Here is an 18,741-nt window from a genome sequence, read left to right as displayed (position 1 = left end):
GTCACGTCTAATACAATTGGCATTGCAAACAATATCTTTCATCCTTTAATAAATAATAACCATCTCAATGCGTTCCCAGCCTTGGGAAATAAGATGTTTCTTGTGCGTGTAGTTTTAATTTGTATACAACATATCGATACTTAGTATTCCAATTTGATGGTAGAATATGTAATGAGCAGGTGGTACCATGCTTGCATAAAGCCCTATCACCAAGTAATCTTCGACAGCATTAGTAATTGCCATAGGATATGACTGATCAAGCGTAAGTGTAACTTGTTGGTTGTTCAATACTATTATATTCAAACTATTTCAAATAATTTTCATCTCGTTCGGTGATTTTCACATTTCATATTAAGCAATGCGCCGTGCAACTAATATTATCGTTGCTAAAATTAGGAATGAGTAACTCGGTTGAATGATGTTTCGTACTGGATAAGTCAGTGCGGCCCTTCGGGATTACGATCTTGGATGTAACGTTCGCGTGCATTATTTTAAGGGATACAAGGTATCAATATGACATTGAAAGATCATAATAAAAATGAGTTTAATTTTCAAGCTCCGTGAAGCGCTTTTGTTTCGTTATTTTATAAAATCGATTTGTAGATGTTTTAATTTTTTATTATATATAAATTGATGTACTGCATTTTGTAACGAAAAAGATAATAATTTAAAAAATATAAATATGTATTTTCATGCTAATCGGTCAAACGCTGTCGAAGTATGAATCTCTCAATTTTAATATATATAGGATTATGTAATAAAATATTAAAGATAAAACAGTAAATGAACGTTGTTTTGCGTTAACTCGGCCCTACGTTATGATTCGAAAAAAAGTTTTATACGTTTTTTTTACGCTTTTTATTTATCTCGAAGAAACAATAAGTTTTGCCTACGGGTATGATAGATAGATTTAAATGTAAATATGTTGAAAATTAAAAGACGCGTATTAAATTATAATTTTAATAGAAGTTTTGATATTGAACTGCCTCGTTAATAACGTGCTCAGCTAGTAAAGGAGATCATGCAGTCTCGGCATTATTGTTTTCGCCGAAGTAATGTCGGCGGATCAAATGATAAATAAAGCAAAGGAAGTGCTTTCCACTGGTCATGTAACTAATTTATTTGATCACTTTAAAGCTCGGAGATGTCCACTCAGGCCCGTATGGGTCTTGGGGTAGCAACGCCGTCTGCAACTACAGACGAGTCACTGGGTAGGATCGTTGTCCATGGTGTTTAGTTCGCGATCAAGCCTTGGCGATCAGCGGTCTGTGGTGGAGTGGTGGGTCCGTGTTGTCTTTTCCCGTCGCTCAGCCAGGTCGAGCCCGTCGGTGGTTGTCGGCGAGCGCCCATCAGCCAGCGACGAGTAGGTGGTTAGTGTTGAGTGAGGTCGCGTGGAAGTCCTCTTGGGTCTGGTGGTCGCCGATGGTATGGCGCAATACCGCGTAGGTCACTAAAGTTATTGTACCACACTATATATACACAGTAGCGAATATCGAGACAGCGCGATTCAGGAATGATAGATATTCAAACAGCGCCATCTATCGCTACCTAGTTGTAATATACGACACAATTATTCCGTCAATAAATTTGCCATTAAAAGCCTGGATTTAAGATTCGCTTGCTCTCTCTGATCGTGTCGGACTGGACATTGTCCATTACCGTCATTTCGGAGTATGAAATAATGTACCTGTGCTAACGCAAATATTTCTATATGTTTTTCGATCACTTGCGTAGTTGGCCGTTCTCCATTCTTAATGGCCAGCTTGTTCGAAACGTTTAGGCCAGTTACTGACTAACCTCCGACATTCGTTGCTATAATCGTCAATAAAAAAGTGAATCGTTAAGCTTTTGGTCCTGAGCTGGATTGATGGCTCTCTTATCAGAAAATAAGAGAAAGTACCTCTGCCGGTGCATACGTCTGTGATAGCGTAGTATGCCATTCTCCATTGTGAATCGGTTAAGGGGTATGTAATTTGCTGATAACATTGACATTACTCGCTATAATAATTGTTAACAGAAGCGTGTAATCCATTATTAATGATGTCGATCTATTGTGCTCAATCTTATCTAAGAGTTCCAATTACAATGTACCTGTAGGATGTACAGTTCCGCTAAATAAATAGGACGGTAGACGATGATTCTGTATATTTCCTAGTCATCATATGCTTCGACCTTTAATCCGTATCTCGTTTCACCATCTTCGCGAACTTCTATCGGTCAGTCACTAGTTGGTACGTTCACGCTTATGGAGCGTAAAACGTTCAGACAGCTTACGTTTAACGCTTCAAGTAGTGGGAGTAATTGAATACATTACTGTTGGCGATCATAGAGGTAATTCACATTTACAACCAGTGATAGAAGTTTTAGATATGTCCTGTTGTTCATTCTTTTTTAATTGTATTTACTAGAAATGTCAATCATTCAGCCAACGACTACGAACTTATATAAACAGCTGTTATTATAATATTACAAGCAGTTTTTAAATAAAAATGCTTTAAACTTGGTATATGTGATAGAATTAAAATCCAATTTTATTTCTGTCGAAAGCGTTGTAATTTGACGTCACATATGATAGGAACGTTTGGATCATAAAATTTGCACTCAAAGAAGTTTATATTCAAGTTCTAGAGAAGAATTCTAAATGCCGTCAACTGGCATATTGAAACACCCGATGGAACCAGAAATAAGCGCCACGCTGAAGAAACGTCACTCTATCATATCTGGGCGAAGCGATTTTTGTAAGTTTTAAAATTGATTATCTTTACGGATATTTTGATTTCAGAACTTAAGATGAATGTTCGCTCATTTAAATCTCACACAAACATGCTTTCCATGTTCGAGTTTATACAGTAACAGCCTGTGAATGTCCCACTGCTGGGCTAAGGCCTCCTCTCCCTTTTGAGGAGAAGGTTTGGAGTTTATTCCATCACGATGCTCCAATGCGGGTTGGTGGAATACACATGTGGCATAATTTCAATGAAATTAGACACATGCAGGTTTCCTCACGATGTTTTCCTTCACCGTCAAGCACGAGATGAATTATAATCACAAATTAAGCACATGTAAATTCAGTGGTGCTTGCCCGGGTTTGAACCCACGCTCGTCGGTTAAGATTCACGCGTTCTAACCACTAGGCCATCTCGGCTTCTGAGTTTATACATAACTGAAAAAATATATAATATAATAAGGAACAGGAAAACAATACAAAAATATATATGTAAAAGTAAACCAAACTAACAACCAAAGTTTGAACCAGTGTAACTGCAGTCACAAGGGACATATCATCTTGGTTCCCAAGTTTTGTGGCGCATTGCCGATGTAAGGAATGGTTAATATTTCTCATAGTGCCAATGTCTACGATCAGTGGTGACTACTTACCTGATACCGAAGATCGCTGGTATTAACCAAGCAAGCACCAGTTTTAAGTTTTATGTTTTGAAATTGTTTTTTTATAATACATATTGTTTTCGGCGGTGAAGGAAAACTTGAAGAAGAAACCATACGCGTTGGACAAGATTATGCACATATATAAAATTTTTAACCTAATTCTTCAGGTTATGTTTAAAATTAACTTAAAAATACCCACCTATTAAAATTATTAACACTTCCTAAGTACCTAAAACAATACTTAAGATGGAATGGTGAATTTAATGGTACATATTGTGTTATCTCTATTAAGTAAGTGACTATAATAATATGTCTTATTGAGAATAAATGTCTTTAACTTGGTTTAAGGATCTAAACCGAAAGAAAAAAATAGGCACTGCACAGTTTACTGCCCGCTTATTTTTTTGTTTATAATTCATCTCGTGCTTGACGTTGAAGAAAAACATCGTAAGGAAACCTGCATGTTTCTAATTTCATTGAAACTCTGCCACATGTGTATTCTACCAGCCCGCATTGGAGCAGCGTGGTGGAATAAACTCCAAACCTTCTCCTCAAAAGGGAGAGGAGGCCTTAGTCCAGCAGTGGGACATTAACAGGCTGTTACTGTTATTTTTTATCTGTCGTTCTATTTACGACTAATTAAACTTTATTTATGTCTATTGATTAATTTAATTGATTTAAATATTAAATAATTAATTTTAATGTTTAACAATTATTTAAGATAACAATCAATTGAATGATGAACAAGTTATGAAAATCAACTTTCTATTAAAAGTACTGCAACGATTATTATAATGTACTTAAACTTAATTCTACCAATAATGATCTATTTTTTAATTCCTGTTTTAATTTTTTTTTTTTGCACTAGCTATGTATGGAATAAATAAACCTTTATTATTATTATTTATTATAAACTCTATTATAAAATCATCCAGCGTTTGAACGTTGTTGTTGCGACGTAAATTTGGTTATCAACGTGTAATGTCAGCCCGATTCAATTACTTCGCGTTTACGTTGGTATTGTTATCAGACATAGGACTATTTTAATCCATATACGCGTCGTACGTTTTTGAATGGTATTAATTATCACATAATATGTTGTTTATCTAAACAAAGAGACTTCACACCTAGGATTGTAATAATAATTCGTATATATGTTGAATGAAAATCTATGATTTAAATCTAATTAAAAAGTTCAGAGTTGGTGCAGAGTTTATGTAAATAATTGAACTTGTTTCACTACATTGTTTATTGTTTAGGTTTCGATTTTTACTTTACAGCCGAGCACGAGGTGATAAACAAACTAAACAAATGAATATTCAATGATATGATCCCGACTTTGAACCGGTTTGAATTCACGTGTTACTTGTGTTTTCAATAATACCAAGTATTGCTGTTTGCGGTAGATATATATCTGATGAGTGGGTGGTACCTACTTCGACGAGCTGGCACATTTTCCTAACTCCAGTAAAAGTGTATATTTATTTCTAAAAATCACGAACAAATTGTATATTCGATAACAAATGCTCATTGGCATAGTTGCAATATTATATGAAAACAATATAAATATTAAAATAACTTTTTCTTTTCCAGGGTCATCCTCGGATGAAGATGAAGGTGTTCAGCCCCACGAGAAAGTCATAGCCGCCGGTCAACCAAACCCACCATACTGTGTTCGAAATGTTGAACAGCACGCCTTCGGTAGGAGGGAGATACAAATAGCCGAGCAGGAAATGCCGGGTATCATGGCTTTGAGGGCCAGGGCTAAGGATGATAAACCATTAAAAGATGCTAAGGTAACGACTTGTCAATAATCATGACTATTTCATGAGTCGAATTAATGATCCGGTCATTACCACTTGAATATAACTAATTAGCCATCCGAGATGGCCCAGTGGTAAGTACGAGTGAATCTTAACCGATGATCATGGGTTCAAACTAGAGCAAGCAACACTGGTGGTATAGCTTTATGCAAGCTCGTCTGGATAGGTACCACGCACTCATCAGATATTCTACCGCAAAACAGTAGTACTTGGTATTGTTGTGTTCCGGTTTGAAGGGTGAGTGAGCCAGTGTAATTACAGGCACAAGGGACATAAGATCTTAGTTCCCAAGGTTGGCCCATTGGTGATGTAAGCGATGGTTAACATTTTTTACAATGCCAATGTGTATGGACGTTGGTGACCACTTACCATCAGGTGGCCCATATGCTCGTCCGCCTTACTATTCTATAAAAAAAAGAATTTCCATGTGCTTAATTTGTAATTCATCTCGTGCTTTACGGTGAAAACGTCGTGAGGAAACCTGCATGTGTCTAATTTCACTGAAATTCTGCCACATGTGTATTCCACCAACGCGCATTGGAGCAGCGTGGTGGAATAAGCTCCAAACCTTTTCAAAAAGAAGAGGAGGCCAGCAGTGAGACATTCACAGGCTGTCACCAAACTAATTAACCTTTTTTTATTTCTCATATATTGATGTGGATCCGGGTCTATGATTTATTAGCTATTCATGCCGTCTTCGGTTAGATAACAAGACAAATGTATTTTGGATAGGATTTGCGTGAAGTCCGTACTTAGTGAGCGTCTACGTCGGGGAGGAGTAAGTCTGAATGGCGCATAGTTTAGGAGATCTCGTGATGAGTGGTATTTCGCCTTTAATTGTGTATAGATGTGGTTATTGGAATTTAAATTTGTCATTAACTTAGCAGAATAACTTTATTTCTTAGGGAAGCTTAGAGTGGATTATAAATCGCCAGGACATAAATCGTATTTGTAGGCTGCATTGCCCCAAAGTAAAATGCCGTAAGACATTACTGTGTGTGACTACATATATATGGTGTGTGTCTGCGAATGAGGTTCACGAGTTCTAACGTCTGGTTTATCAATTAAGACAACATTCATCTGCACAGCAGTGTGACGTCATAAATAAGATAGCCGGTTATGTTGGCAACCTAAATAATTCAAGCGCTCGGGTTACAGAAACGATTTTCGGTGGACGATATCCAAGAATTGATTAAATCGGTCAATTAATTAAGCCACCCGTCGTAATAACAGCATCGACGTTGCTGACATGATGCGTGTATTTGGTTTCATTTTAAATTGTGAAGTTTTCGCGCCTTATTATTACAGATAATACAATATATACACAGATAAAACATATATTCAGAACAAAAAAACACTGCAAACGTAAATGTATGGAAAAAACTATATAATAAAAAAAAAAAACAATTTAGGAAATTAAACATTAACTAATATTGTAAGAAGAAAATATTTTGCAAATGTTACCAACGTCGCGAAAAGTAAATACACTTCAAAATAGTTTGATAATAATTCGTTCCTCAGATCGTAGGCTGCACCCACATCAATGCTCAAACAGCTGTCCTCATAGAAACGCTAGCAGCATTAGGCGCTACAGTGCGTTGGGCGGCTTGCAACATATACAGCACTCAGAACGAAGTTGCCGCAGCTTTAGCACACGCAGGTAACTTATAATTATAGATTTCATCTAGTGGTTAGTTTGTTTAGTTGTAGAGGAGGAGGAGGGGAGCCGACAGCTGACGTCATCGCTCTACCACGGAGTGTGGTCCTGATAAATAAACCCCATTCAAATCTCAAATTAAACTCTCGTTGGCAATGCAATTATTATTATGAGTAGTATTTTAAAGATTTATAGATATTCTTTACTGCGAATTATGCCAATGTTGAAATATTTTTAATGATGAAAGTCTTCAAACCTTCTCCTCAATATGAGAAAATGCATTGATGGGTAGTTTACACTGTTACTTATTATGTGTTACACTTAAACAGGCTTCGCAATATTCGCGTGGCGCGGTGAGAGCGAGGAGGCGTTCTGGTGGTGCATCGACCAGTGCAGCACACCCACCACCGCCTGGCAACCGAACATGATCCTCGACGACGGCGGTGACGCCACGCACCTGATGCTCAAGAAACACGCAACGGCCTTCAAGCAAATTAAAGGTAAGTCTCGGGGGAACTTGGAGAATTACGTGCCGTTTTATATACAAAATCCTTTCAACATCCGGCCGCCTCGTTGGTCTAGTGACTAGGCCGTAGGACCCGAAGTCCTGGGTTCAAGTTATTGGGTTTTTGTGTCGAAAATTATCAGTAGCAGCTCGGAGTCTGGAAGTTGGAAGTGTGTACATTCCCGTGCCTTGGAAAGCACGTAAAGCCGTTGGTCCTGCGCCTAAACTCTTTCCGATCGTGTCTGATTGCCGTCCAATCGGATTATGAGAATGAGGGATTATAGATTGCACCTGCGTTAGCGCATACACCTGTGCACTATAATATGTCCTGTGTAGTAGTAGTAGCAGGCTAATCTCTCTTGAGATTGATCTCTATTATTATATGTTGTCCGGAATACAGGCAAGGAAATAGGGTATTTAGCATCTTTTTTTTTAAACGCTGGAAAAACGCATTACGTGTTTCCCCCACGGGAACATTGGGCGGGTATGTGGGACTCGCTGGTGTCCAAGGCGCCGAGTGCGCCCCGAACGTCGGAATACCCACTAAAAAACCAGCGGTACCCTTTCCGTCTTAACGAGGAGCGTCACGGGATCGCTTTCGCATGCTACCGTGGCGGGGGTATTTAGCACCTGCTGAGGGGGCGGTCTGTCATACGGAAGGAAACTAATCAAATGTCAATTGAAATTAAATTTTATTCTTACATTATGCATCAAATCACATAAGTTAAGGGTTTCCTAAAATTACGTTTCAGGTAAACGTAATTTTTGCTACTCATTGCCCAAATTGATTTGAAAATAAGAAAGAGAAATATCAACATATAGCATACCAGATACCAAGGTTGGTAACGCTTTGGCGATGTAATGAACAGTTAATATTTCTTACTAAACTAAACAACAATATTATTATTGTTGTGTTCCGGTTTGAAGGTTAACTGAGTCAGAACTACAGGCCCAGAGGTTTATTTTCTAAGGTTATTAGTTCCCAAGGTAGGTGGCACATTGGCGATACAAGATATGGTTTACATTTCTTACAGCGCCAATGTCTATAAGTCACTGACTTACCATTAGGTAGCCCATTTGCCAGTCTGCCTACCTGACAATAAATAATAGTTACGATGAAAAAAAGCCGAGATGGCCTAGTGGTTAGAACGCGTGAATCTTAACCCGATGATCGTGGGTTCGAACCCAGGCAAGCACAACTGAATTTTCATGTGCTTAATTTGTGTTTACAATTCATCACGTGCTTTACGATGAAGGAAAATCGTGAGGAAACCTGCATGCGTCTAATTTCATTGAAATTATGTCACACGTGTATTCTACCATCCCGCATTGGAGCAGCGTGGTGGAATAAGCCCTAAACCTTCTCCTTATAAAGGGAGAGGAGGCCTTAGCCCAGCCGTGGGACATTAACAGGCTGTTACTGTACTGTACTACGATGATTGTACGTGAACGTGTGTGTACATCTTCCAGGTATAGTAGAGGAGAGCGTGACGGGCGTCCACAGGCTGTACCAGCTCAGCAAGGCGGGGAAGCTCTGCGTGCCGGCGATGAACGTCAACGATTCCGTCACTAAGACTAAGTTCGACAATCTGTACTCGTGTCGGTGAGTATATATATATGTATATAATGTAATGTAATTCATTATATTGTAAAAAATCATGCATTAAATAATCAAGCTTCGTATAAGCTCGTCTAGGTAGGTACCACCCACTCATCAGATATTCTACCGCAAAACAGCAGTACTTGGTATTGTTGTGTTCCGGTTTGAAGGGTGAGTGAGCCAGTGCAATTACAGGCACAAGGGACATAACATCTTAGTTCACGAGGTTGGTGGCGCATTGGCGATGTAAGCGATGGTTAAATTTCTTTCAATGCCAATGTCTATGGGCAGTGGTGACCACTTACCATCAGGTGGCTCATTTGCTCGTCCGCCTACATATTCTATAAAAAAAATTAAAATTTTACTCAAGCGTCATGTATCGTACTTCCCCGTGCGACTTACTAATATTAAAAAAAAACTTGTTTTTCAGGGAGAGCATAATAGACGCATTAAAACGCAGTACGGATCTAATGTTCGGTGGGAAGCAGTCGGTGGTGTGCGGGTACGGGGAGGTGGGGAAGGGGTGCTGTCAGGCGTTGAAGGCTTTGGGATGCGTTGTGAGTACTATATGGTCTTTTTGTCGCTGGAAAATGACACGAGGCTTTAACACGTACCACCGACTACCAACTACTTCCAAGATTGTGTTTGCTAAAATGTGACTCGAGATTCCTGGTTTGTGCTGGAATAGCCACTAAAGACTAGCGGTATTCCCACCGCCATCGCTGGTCAAGCGTATCGTTGACACATAAGCCAAGGCTATGGTGTCCTTAAATCACGATATCCTCGACATAAAAATAAACCTACAGCAAGATCATTCTGATCAGACCTAGATATCTAGCTATAATCGCTACGTATATTATATATACCTAACGCTATCCCTAATCCACTAGTGCCCTTCAAACCAGGATATCATTGAAATTAAGGTAGAATACACACCTAAATGAAAGCCGTAGCCATCAGCAATGAATTACTTCAGACGAATATTAATGAATAAGGGGTAAAAAAATATTCTACCTTATAAATTTACATTAATACTTAGTATTTTTGTGTTCTGGTTTGAGGAGTTGGTGAGCCAGTGTAACTACAAACACGAGGGATATAACATCTTAGTTACCAAGATTGGCAAGTATGATCGGTTATAAGGGATGGTTAATTTTTACAGTTCCAATGTCAATGGACGAGTGTCCATTCAAATATCAAATGTCAAATTTTAAATGAATAAATAAAACGGATCTCTTTGATAAATGATGATTTGATCTCTCGGATAAATAAATCGAAATCACTTTGTTTCTTGTCCATCCCAACTATTTTAAAATTTCCAATGTTTTAATAATTCGACGAGCCAGTGTGCGTGGTTGGTTGATTCTCGCCTTTTACGCCGAAGGTGGTGGGGTCGATTCCCACCCAGGACTGACATTTGTGTGCATGAACATATCTGTTTGTCCTGAGTCTGGATGTAATTATCTATATAAGTATTTACAAAAAGAAAAGTAGTATATGTAGTATATCAGTTGTCTGGTTTCCATAGCACAAGCTCTGTTTAGTTTGAGATCAGATGGCCGCGTGTGAATAATGTCCCAGGATATTATTATTACTAGTAATTCTTGTTTCCAGGTATACGTTACAGAAATAGATCCGATATGCGCGTTACAAGCGGCCATGGATGGTTTCAGAGTAGTCAAGTTAAATGAGGTAATTATCATATGTATGTGTTATGTTTAGTAGCATGTTTGTGTGTGTGTGTGTGTGCGTGCGTGCGTGCGTGCGTGCGTGCGTGCGTGCGTGCGTGCGTGCGTGCGTGCGTGCGTGCGTGTGTGCGAGAGAGTGAGTTTTGCTTACGTGTCTTCAGATATATATTATAATACCAGTAATAAGCCTGTAATTGTCCCATTAAGACTAAGGTACCCTCTGCATTTAAAAAAAAAATATGATTTCATAAACAGGAGATATATTCCCAAATATTTTTATTAATCCGTTTCGGTTTTACGTTACGCTATTTATCGAGTGAAGTTCGATACGTTATGGGAAGACTACAAATTATCGTGGAGGGGACGCGTCGTGACGTCACCGCCCGCCGACGCGCCCTCGTCGTGACGTCACCGCCCGTCGTCCCCGTCGGCCGACCATATCTTTTTCTCTTCCGTAATTACGATTTTCATGTGCGAAATTTGTGTTTATAATTCATCTCGTGCTTGACGGTGAAGGAAAAAATCGCGAGGAAACCTGCATGTGTCTAACTTCATTGAAATTCTGCCACATGTGTATTCTACCGACCCGCACTGGAGGAGCGAGTTGGAATAAGCTCCAAACCTTTTCCTCAAAAGGGAGAGGAGGCCTTAGCCCAGCGGTGGGACATTAACAGGCTGTTACTGTTACTAATGTATCTATGTATATAATATACCTATATACCTATGTTTTACTTTCAGGTAATAAGGCAGGTCGATATCGTAATAACGGCAACGGGTAACAAAGGCGTCGTCACACGGGAACACATGGAACGTATGAAGAACGGTTGCGTCGTGTGCAACATGGGACACAGTAACACGGAAATAGACGTCCACTCGCTCAGGACGCCGGACCTGCTGTGGGAGCGGGTCAGGAGTCAGGTCAGCTCGCCGTCTCGACAGACTGAATGTCCGAGCGCTCGTTTAACTTGATTGATAATATTTTCATCACTCCTGATGGATCAGGTGTGATAAAAGTCAAGCGCTATCTTATATATTTAGTATATATATATATTTATTTCAAATTATTAATTATAAAATCAATACCAACTAGTATACTGATAAACTTGAATGAATCATTATTTATCTATATAAGTCTGGTGCATAAAGTTTGACATAGATATATTCATATAATTCCAATGAGATTCAATGCAAAGGCAAAGAATCCAACTCATACAGCCTAAATGATATCATGATAGTTATTATTTTTTTAATATATTTTCTTTGAAAAAACTAAATGAAAATGAAATAATAGCTTAGAGCTAGTTTAATGGTGCGTTATTATTCTCACGTCCTTCACCCAAAGGTTGTCTGGATGAGATCGCTCTCTCAGCGATAAGACCGCTTTTGAGCATACCACTAATATATATATTTTTGTATTTACCGTATGTCTTCTTAACTCTCGTCGGTGTGCTCCACGGTGGCCGTCGCAGGTGGACCACATAATCTGGGGCAACGGCAAGCGCATCGTGCTGCTGGCGGAGGGGCGGCTGGCCAACCTGTGCTGCTCGTCGCTGCCGTCGTTCGTGGTGTCCGTCACAGCCGCCACACAGGCGCTGGCGCTCATCGAGCTCTACAACGCGCCGCAGCACCGCTACAAGGTACCAGCCGACACCTCGCCACACTGACAATCAATGGGACACACACCCTCGCCACACTGACAATCAATGGGACACATCCTCGCCACACTGACAATCAATGGGACACACACCCTCGCCACACTGACAATCAATGGGATACACCCTCGCCACACTGACAATCAATGGGACACTCACCCTCGCCACACTGACAATCAATGGGACACACACCCTCGCCACACTGACAATCAATGGGACACACACCCTCGCCACACTGACAATCAATGGGACACACCCTCGCCACACTGACAATCAATGGGACACACCCTCGCCACACTGACAATCAATGGGACACACACCCTCGCCACACTGACAATCAATGGGACACACCCTCGCCACACTGACAATCAATGGGACACACACCCTCGCCACACTGACAATCAATGGGACACACCCTCGCCACACTGACAATCAATGGGACACACCCTCGCCACACTGACAATCAATGGGACACACACCCTCGCCACACTGACAATCAATGGGACACACCCTCGCCACACTGACAATCAATGGGACACACACCCTCGCCACACTGACAATCAATGGGACACACCCTCGCCACACTGACAATCAATGGGACACACACCCTCGCCACACTGACAATCAATGGGACACACACCCTCGCCACACTGACAATCGTGTCAATTTTTTTTTTTTTTTATAGAATAGGAAGGTGGACGAGCATATGGGCCACCTGATGATAAGTGGTCACCAAACGCCCTTAGACATTGGCATTGCAAGAAATGTCAACCATCGCTTATAGCCAATGCGCCACCAACCTTGGGAACTAAGATTTTATGTCCCTTGTGCCTGTAATTACACTGGCTCACTCACCCTTCAAACCGGAACACAACAATATCAAGTATTGCTGTTTTGCGGTAGAATATCTGATGAGTGGGTGGTACCTACCCAGACGGGCTTGCACAAAGCCCTACCACCATGGGACAGTCGTGTCTTTCGAACATTTCCCCAACGTCTAAAATTTGACCTGCCAAACGCCAATGTCTATGTCGTTGGCTAAACACTTCCAATCAGGTGGTTCAATGTAGTTCGCCTTTCTATATTAAAATAATAATTTTAAAAAGTCATCGGTGGTTTTGTTTTTTTTCAAGGAGCAAAAGCAACAACAGTAATTTGAATAATCAAAATGACCGATGATCGTGGGTTCAAACTCACCAGCGCCACTGAATTTTCATGTGCCTAATTTGTGATTATAATTCATCTCGTGTTTGACGGTTAAGAAAAACATCGTGAGTAAACCTGCATGTGTCTAATTTCATTGATATTATGCCACTTGTCTACTCTACCAACCCGCACTGGAGGAGCGAGTTGGAATAAGCTCCAAACCTTCTCCTCAAAAGGGAGAGGAGGCCTTAGCCCAGCAGTGGGACATTAACAGGCTGTTACTGTAAATACTTCTCTTTGTGGGACGTTGAATAAAAATATCATAAGGAAATATATATACCGCCCCCATAAACACAGCAACAGCTAAACCTTAAAACATTGAAACGATCACCGTGTTCCCAGCTAAGGGCATTTATGTAATTGTAACTGATAAATCAAATGTTATTCCTAAATTTTAGTCATTTAACATAAGTTCTGTTTTTTTGTTTTAGTTCTTTAAGTCATATCACTTCAAATTTGTTAAATTCTTAATTTTAATTTTACTATTTATATCAGCTGTTACTTAGTTGTATGTGATGGATGCTGTGGTTTCCTGTAACCGAGGGATGGGAGGGAGCACATAGACTTATAACTCGCATAATGTATTAAAGCTTGTCATGTGTATTCCTTGTTGGAGATCCTAATAAAATAATATATATAATTTCAGGCAGACGTCTACCTCTTACCGAAGAAAATGGACGAGTACGTAGCCAGCTTACATTTACCGACGTTCGACGCTCATTTGACTGAACTAACCGACGAACAGGCGAAATACCTAGGTCTTAATAAAGTGGGACCGTTCAAACCGAACTACTATAGGTACTAACCTAGATCAACCGCCTAGATTCGCTTACAGCTTCTAGTTTTTCACTGGGGTACAAATTTTGTTTTTTTTTGGTGTAAGTTTGTAAAAATATTAGTCTATTCGTGATTTATTTTGCAGGTTTTGTTTATTATTGTTATGTCAGTCTTAAATGATTTATGTATACCGACAGACAAATATTTCATATATATATATATATAGGATTATCTTTAAATGTGTAGCCTAAATTGAGAATGATAGAATATTAGTTTTCTTAAGCGGTTTCACACACGTGGCAGTGGGGGGCAGAGGTATGAAATAAAAAAGCCTTCGGTCTCATTGGTATTCGAGATTGCTTCATACCAAATTTCATCAATGTCAGTTCAGTGGCTTAGCATTTATAATATTAGTACAGATGTAATAATAACAGAGATTTTGTTCTTTTTTTTTATAGAATAGGAAGGTGGACGAGCATATGGGCCACCTGATGGTAAGTGGTCACCAAACGCCCTTAGACATTGGCCTTGTAAGAAATGTTAACCATCGCTTACATCACCAATGCGCCACCAACCTTGGGAACTAAGATGTTATGTCCCTTGTGCCTGTAATTACACTGGCTCACTCACCCTTCAAACCGGAACACAACAATATCAAGTATTGCTGTTTTACGGTAGAATATCTGATGAGTGGGTGGTACCTACCCAGACGAGCTTGCACAAAGCTCTACCATCAGTAAATGTTCAAATAGTATGTAAATATTCTCACACTTTTCCACAAAAGTGCTATAATAATGGCTGCCCTAAAGGTCTTATAAAGTATATATTCCATGCGATTGGTAATAACTCTGTTATATTATAGACTACAAACAGTTCTTGTATATATTTCTTTTTATAATACAACACTTTCATTTAACTACTCATAATTTACTTCCAAAGTGTCCCATTGTGTACGAATCCATAACGAATACCATTAATTAATTATATTCAAGATCTCGAACCAACGGAATCGTTGAATTCTAGTGGTTTTATGTAAGGCCGGAGGAGGTCCTGGGTTCAATTCTGACAGAAAATTCTCAGTAGCACCCCGGAGTCTGGAAGTAGGAAGTGTGTACACTCCCGTGCCTCAGAAAGCACGTTGCCCTGCGCCTGAACTTTTTCCGGTCGTGTCGGATTGGCGTCCCATCACATTATAAGAGCTAGGGAATAGAGAGTGCACCTGTGTTTGCGCACACACTTGTGCACTATAATATCTCCTGCGTAGTTGGCTAATCTCTCTTGGGATTGGCCGCCGTGGCCGAAATCGGTCTGGAGGACATTATTATTATAGTACAAAAGTAATCTTTTTAATACTAATACTCGCCAATTGCATTGAAGTGATTTATATATTATCTATGACTGGTTACACATTTAAAAATAAATACTATATAATATAATTTGTTCAAAATTATAATAAATTATTGTTTTTATTTTAAATGAATTGATAACTATATTGTTGTAATTTTTTTAAACATTAATTTAAATTAACTTATTTTAGGGATATGTATTTTTAAATGTTGACATTTTGTTTTTTTTTAATTTTATTTTAGTAAAAAAAGTTACAAATATTTTACTTCTGTATTATTCAATACAGATTTATTAACTCGTGAGTTTATTTTTTTAATAACAAAATAAATATATTTTTAATTTGTTCTTTTAATTTTAATTAAACAGTATTTGTTAATGATATAACTTAATATCTTAATATTAAACTTAAGTGTATTTAAATTAATTATTTATTATAATTTTTTTTTTATTTATAGACAAATGTAAGGTGTTTTGTTACAAATAGTAATAATGTATTCGTGCAATGAAAATAGACTAAAATTTGTAAAAATAACACATGAATACATTGTGCATATATATATATAGTTTGTATGTGCGATATTTTATGTGTTGATTTTAATTTTATATTCATTTTATTTATTGTGATCTTATTTTTTTAATATATATATAAAATGTAATAATTTGTGTTGTATGGTAACATGCACTTGTTTTTAAACGCATGCACGTGTTTGTATTCAGCTCAGGAATTGCTATTGTTGTATCATTTATTTGTAGTTTGGGATGAAATTTTATATAATACTGTCATCATGGATTTATTTATTGAGTGTCTGGGTTCAAATAAACGGTTATCGTGTTTTTCTGTTGAAATATTGTCAGTAGCAATCGGTAGCGTTGAAGTGTCTCGGTGCGCACGTAAAGCCGTTGGTCCTGCGCCTGAAATCTCGATCGTATCGGGTTGCGGATTATGAGAGTGAGGGAGAGAGTCCATCTGTGTTTGCGCACATACTTGTACAATATCAAAATATCTCGTGCCGGTAGCCAGTCTGTGAAAGCCGTAACTGAAATTAATCAGGAGGACATACATAAATATACAATATTTAAATTTATATTACACTTGGTAAATTTACTTTATATACTCGTTTAATGTTTCGTTCATTGTAAACAAAAGGATTGTTTGTTCGTCTCTTAGCCTCTCTCTCTCACCTTATATAAATAAGGTATCATTTATTTATATAAATTATTTATATTATATAAATAAATATATCCTATATATGTGTACGAGGATATAACATTAGTTCCCAAGGTTGGTGGCGCATTGATGATGTAAGCGATGGTTAACATTTCTTACAATGCTAATGTCTAAGGGCGTTGGTGACCACTTACCATCAGGTGGCCCATATGCTCGTCCGCCTTCCTATTCTATAAAAAAAAGAGGACAGAAATCGAATATAAAATTTTATCCCAAACTCAATATAAAATACCCGATAATAATATTATATAAATTTTTATTTATTATCTCTATTGAATTTCAGAAATATTAGTGAAGATGTAAAAATTTTTACTATATCCCGGCCGCTTTGCCTGGTTCGATTTTTTTTTTTAACTCGCTCGATTTGTATGGCATGAAAACAACGCCATCTAGTGACAATAATTGCAATTTCATAAACAGTTAACTTCAACAATATCGATAAAGTAGAGAAACTCGAACTAGAAACACGGTGTGCCTAGCGAGGTGATATTACTCGTTCGATAGCATTGACGTTTGAATGAAAACAGCGCCATCTAGTGACAATAATTGGAATTCGATACAAATCGTAGTTAATGCGTATAATTTAACTGTTTTAATTTTGCGATAAATTTACTGACAGACAAACTTACTACATGGTAGGATTTTGTGCAATCCCGCCTTGGTCACTCATCAGATATTCTAACCCACTCATCAGATATTCTCACGCCAAACAGCAATTCTTATTGTTGTTGCGTTCCAGTTTGAAGGTTTGACATTCGAAAGAAGAAGACAGCATTGTTGGAAGGGTAATAGCGAGTGAGCCAGTGTAACGACAGGCACAAGGGGCATGACATCTTAGTTACCAAGGTTGCGATTTGCTGATGTAAGAGATAATAATTAGTGTGCTTTACAGCGCCTTTGCCTATGAGCGGTGATGGCCACTTACCATCAGGTGGCTCATTTGCCCTTCCGCGTACCTATGATAAAAAATAATAATTGCTTAATGGCTTTAAATTGTAAAGATTATATCGTCTTTTAACTTTAAAAATGAGACAGCATGACAAGGAGAAATTTTAATATCAATATATTTATGTACTTTCATCGTAACATTGATAATGTGAGCGTTTGATTTTAGTAATACTACATACCCCCCCCCCCTGATGTTAATGATGAAATACAGGAGGGACTGGGATATTGGACACACTTTTATATTTTTATAAAAGCCGAGATGGCCTAGTGGTTAGAACGCGCGAATCTTAACCGATGATCGAGGGTTCAAACCCACTGAATGTTCTTGTGCTTAATTTGTTTTTATAATTCATCTCGTGCTTGACGGTGAAGGAAAACATCGTGGAGAAACCTGCATGTGTCTAATTTCATTGAAATTGTGCCACATGTTGGTAGACGCATTGGGGCAGCGTGGTGGAATAAGCTCCGAACCTTCTCCTCGAAAGCGAGACGAGGCCTTAGCCCAGCAGCGGGATTAACAGGCTGTTACTGTTTATATTTTTATGATTTCGCTAATATAATCTTTATTTTTTGAGTTAGATTTAATAATTTATGTTTAAGTACCAAATATGTACTAAATGATTGCATAAAACAATTGCACAATACACTCCGTATTGTGCAATTGTTTCATTTGTGCGGAAATTATAAATGACTAATCTTGACGTCAAGATGTCCGGTAATTTTTTTTTTTTTTTGTTAATTTAGGTAGAAAATATTTAAGCAAAGGTACTAAATAGATATCAAATGCTGTTAGTATTTTAAAGCAGATCATTTTGTACAGTCATTCTGATGCGCGCCTAGTACGACGCGCGATATTATTTCGGCTCACAGGGCTCTTGTAAGCGTTTCGTTGTTCCTTATTTAATTTTGTTATCCCAAAATTG

At 38.4% G+C, this 18,741-nt stretch overlaps 1 protein-coding gene across 10 annotated transcripts in view; it reads left to right on the top strand.

Moving 5' to 3' along the window:
* The window catches only part of LOC126779283 (adenosylhomocysteinase-like 1), a 50,782-nt gene extending 34,818 nt beyond the window's left edge, over positions 1–15,964 (top strand). For 3 of the 10 annotated variants that reach the window (XM_050503263.1, XM_050503266.1, XM_050503265.1), the window contains exons 2-11: positions 2,576–2,738; positions 4,981–5,183; positions 6,732–6,870; positions 7,197–7,367; positions 8,843–8,975; positions 9,403–9,529; positions 10,587–10,664; positions 11,399–11,578; positions 12,130–12,297; positions 14,165–15,963. In XM_050503263.1, the coding sequence (XP_050359220.1) occupies positions 2,642–2,738; positions 4,981–5,183; positions 6,732–6,870; positions 7,197–7,367; positions 8,843–8,975; positions 9,403–9,529; positions 10,587–10,664; positions 11,399–11,578; positions 12,130–12,297; positions 14,165–14,323 (1,455 nt within the window). In that variant the 5' untranslated portion in view covers positions 2,576–2,641 and the 3' untranslated portion in view covers positions 14,324–15,963. Of the gene's footprint in view, positions 1–676; positions 2,332–2,408; positions 2,455–2,547; positions 2,739–4,980; positions 5,184–6,731; positions 6,871–7,196; positions 7,368–8,842; positions 8,976–9,402; positions 9,530–10,586; positions 10,665–11,398; positions 11,579–12,129; positions 12,298–14,164 lie in introns of those variants that run through there. The other 7 variants (XM_050503267.1, XM_050503270.1, XM_050503261.1 and 4 more) reach the window with 5 other exon arrangements.
* The last annotated feature ends 2,777 nt before the right edge of the window (positions 15,965–18,741 follow it).

This window comes from Nymphalis io, chromosome 28 (assembly GCF_905147045.1).
Source record: "Nymphalis io chromosome 28, ilAglIoxx1.1, whole genome shotgun sequence".
Lineage (NCBI taxonomy): Eukaryota > Metazoa > Arthropoda > Insecta > Lepidoptera > Nymphalidae > Nymphalis > Nymphalis io.
This window is presented reverse-complemented; position numbering and strand designations above follow the sequence as displayed.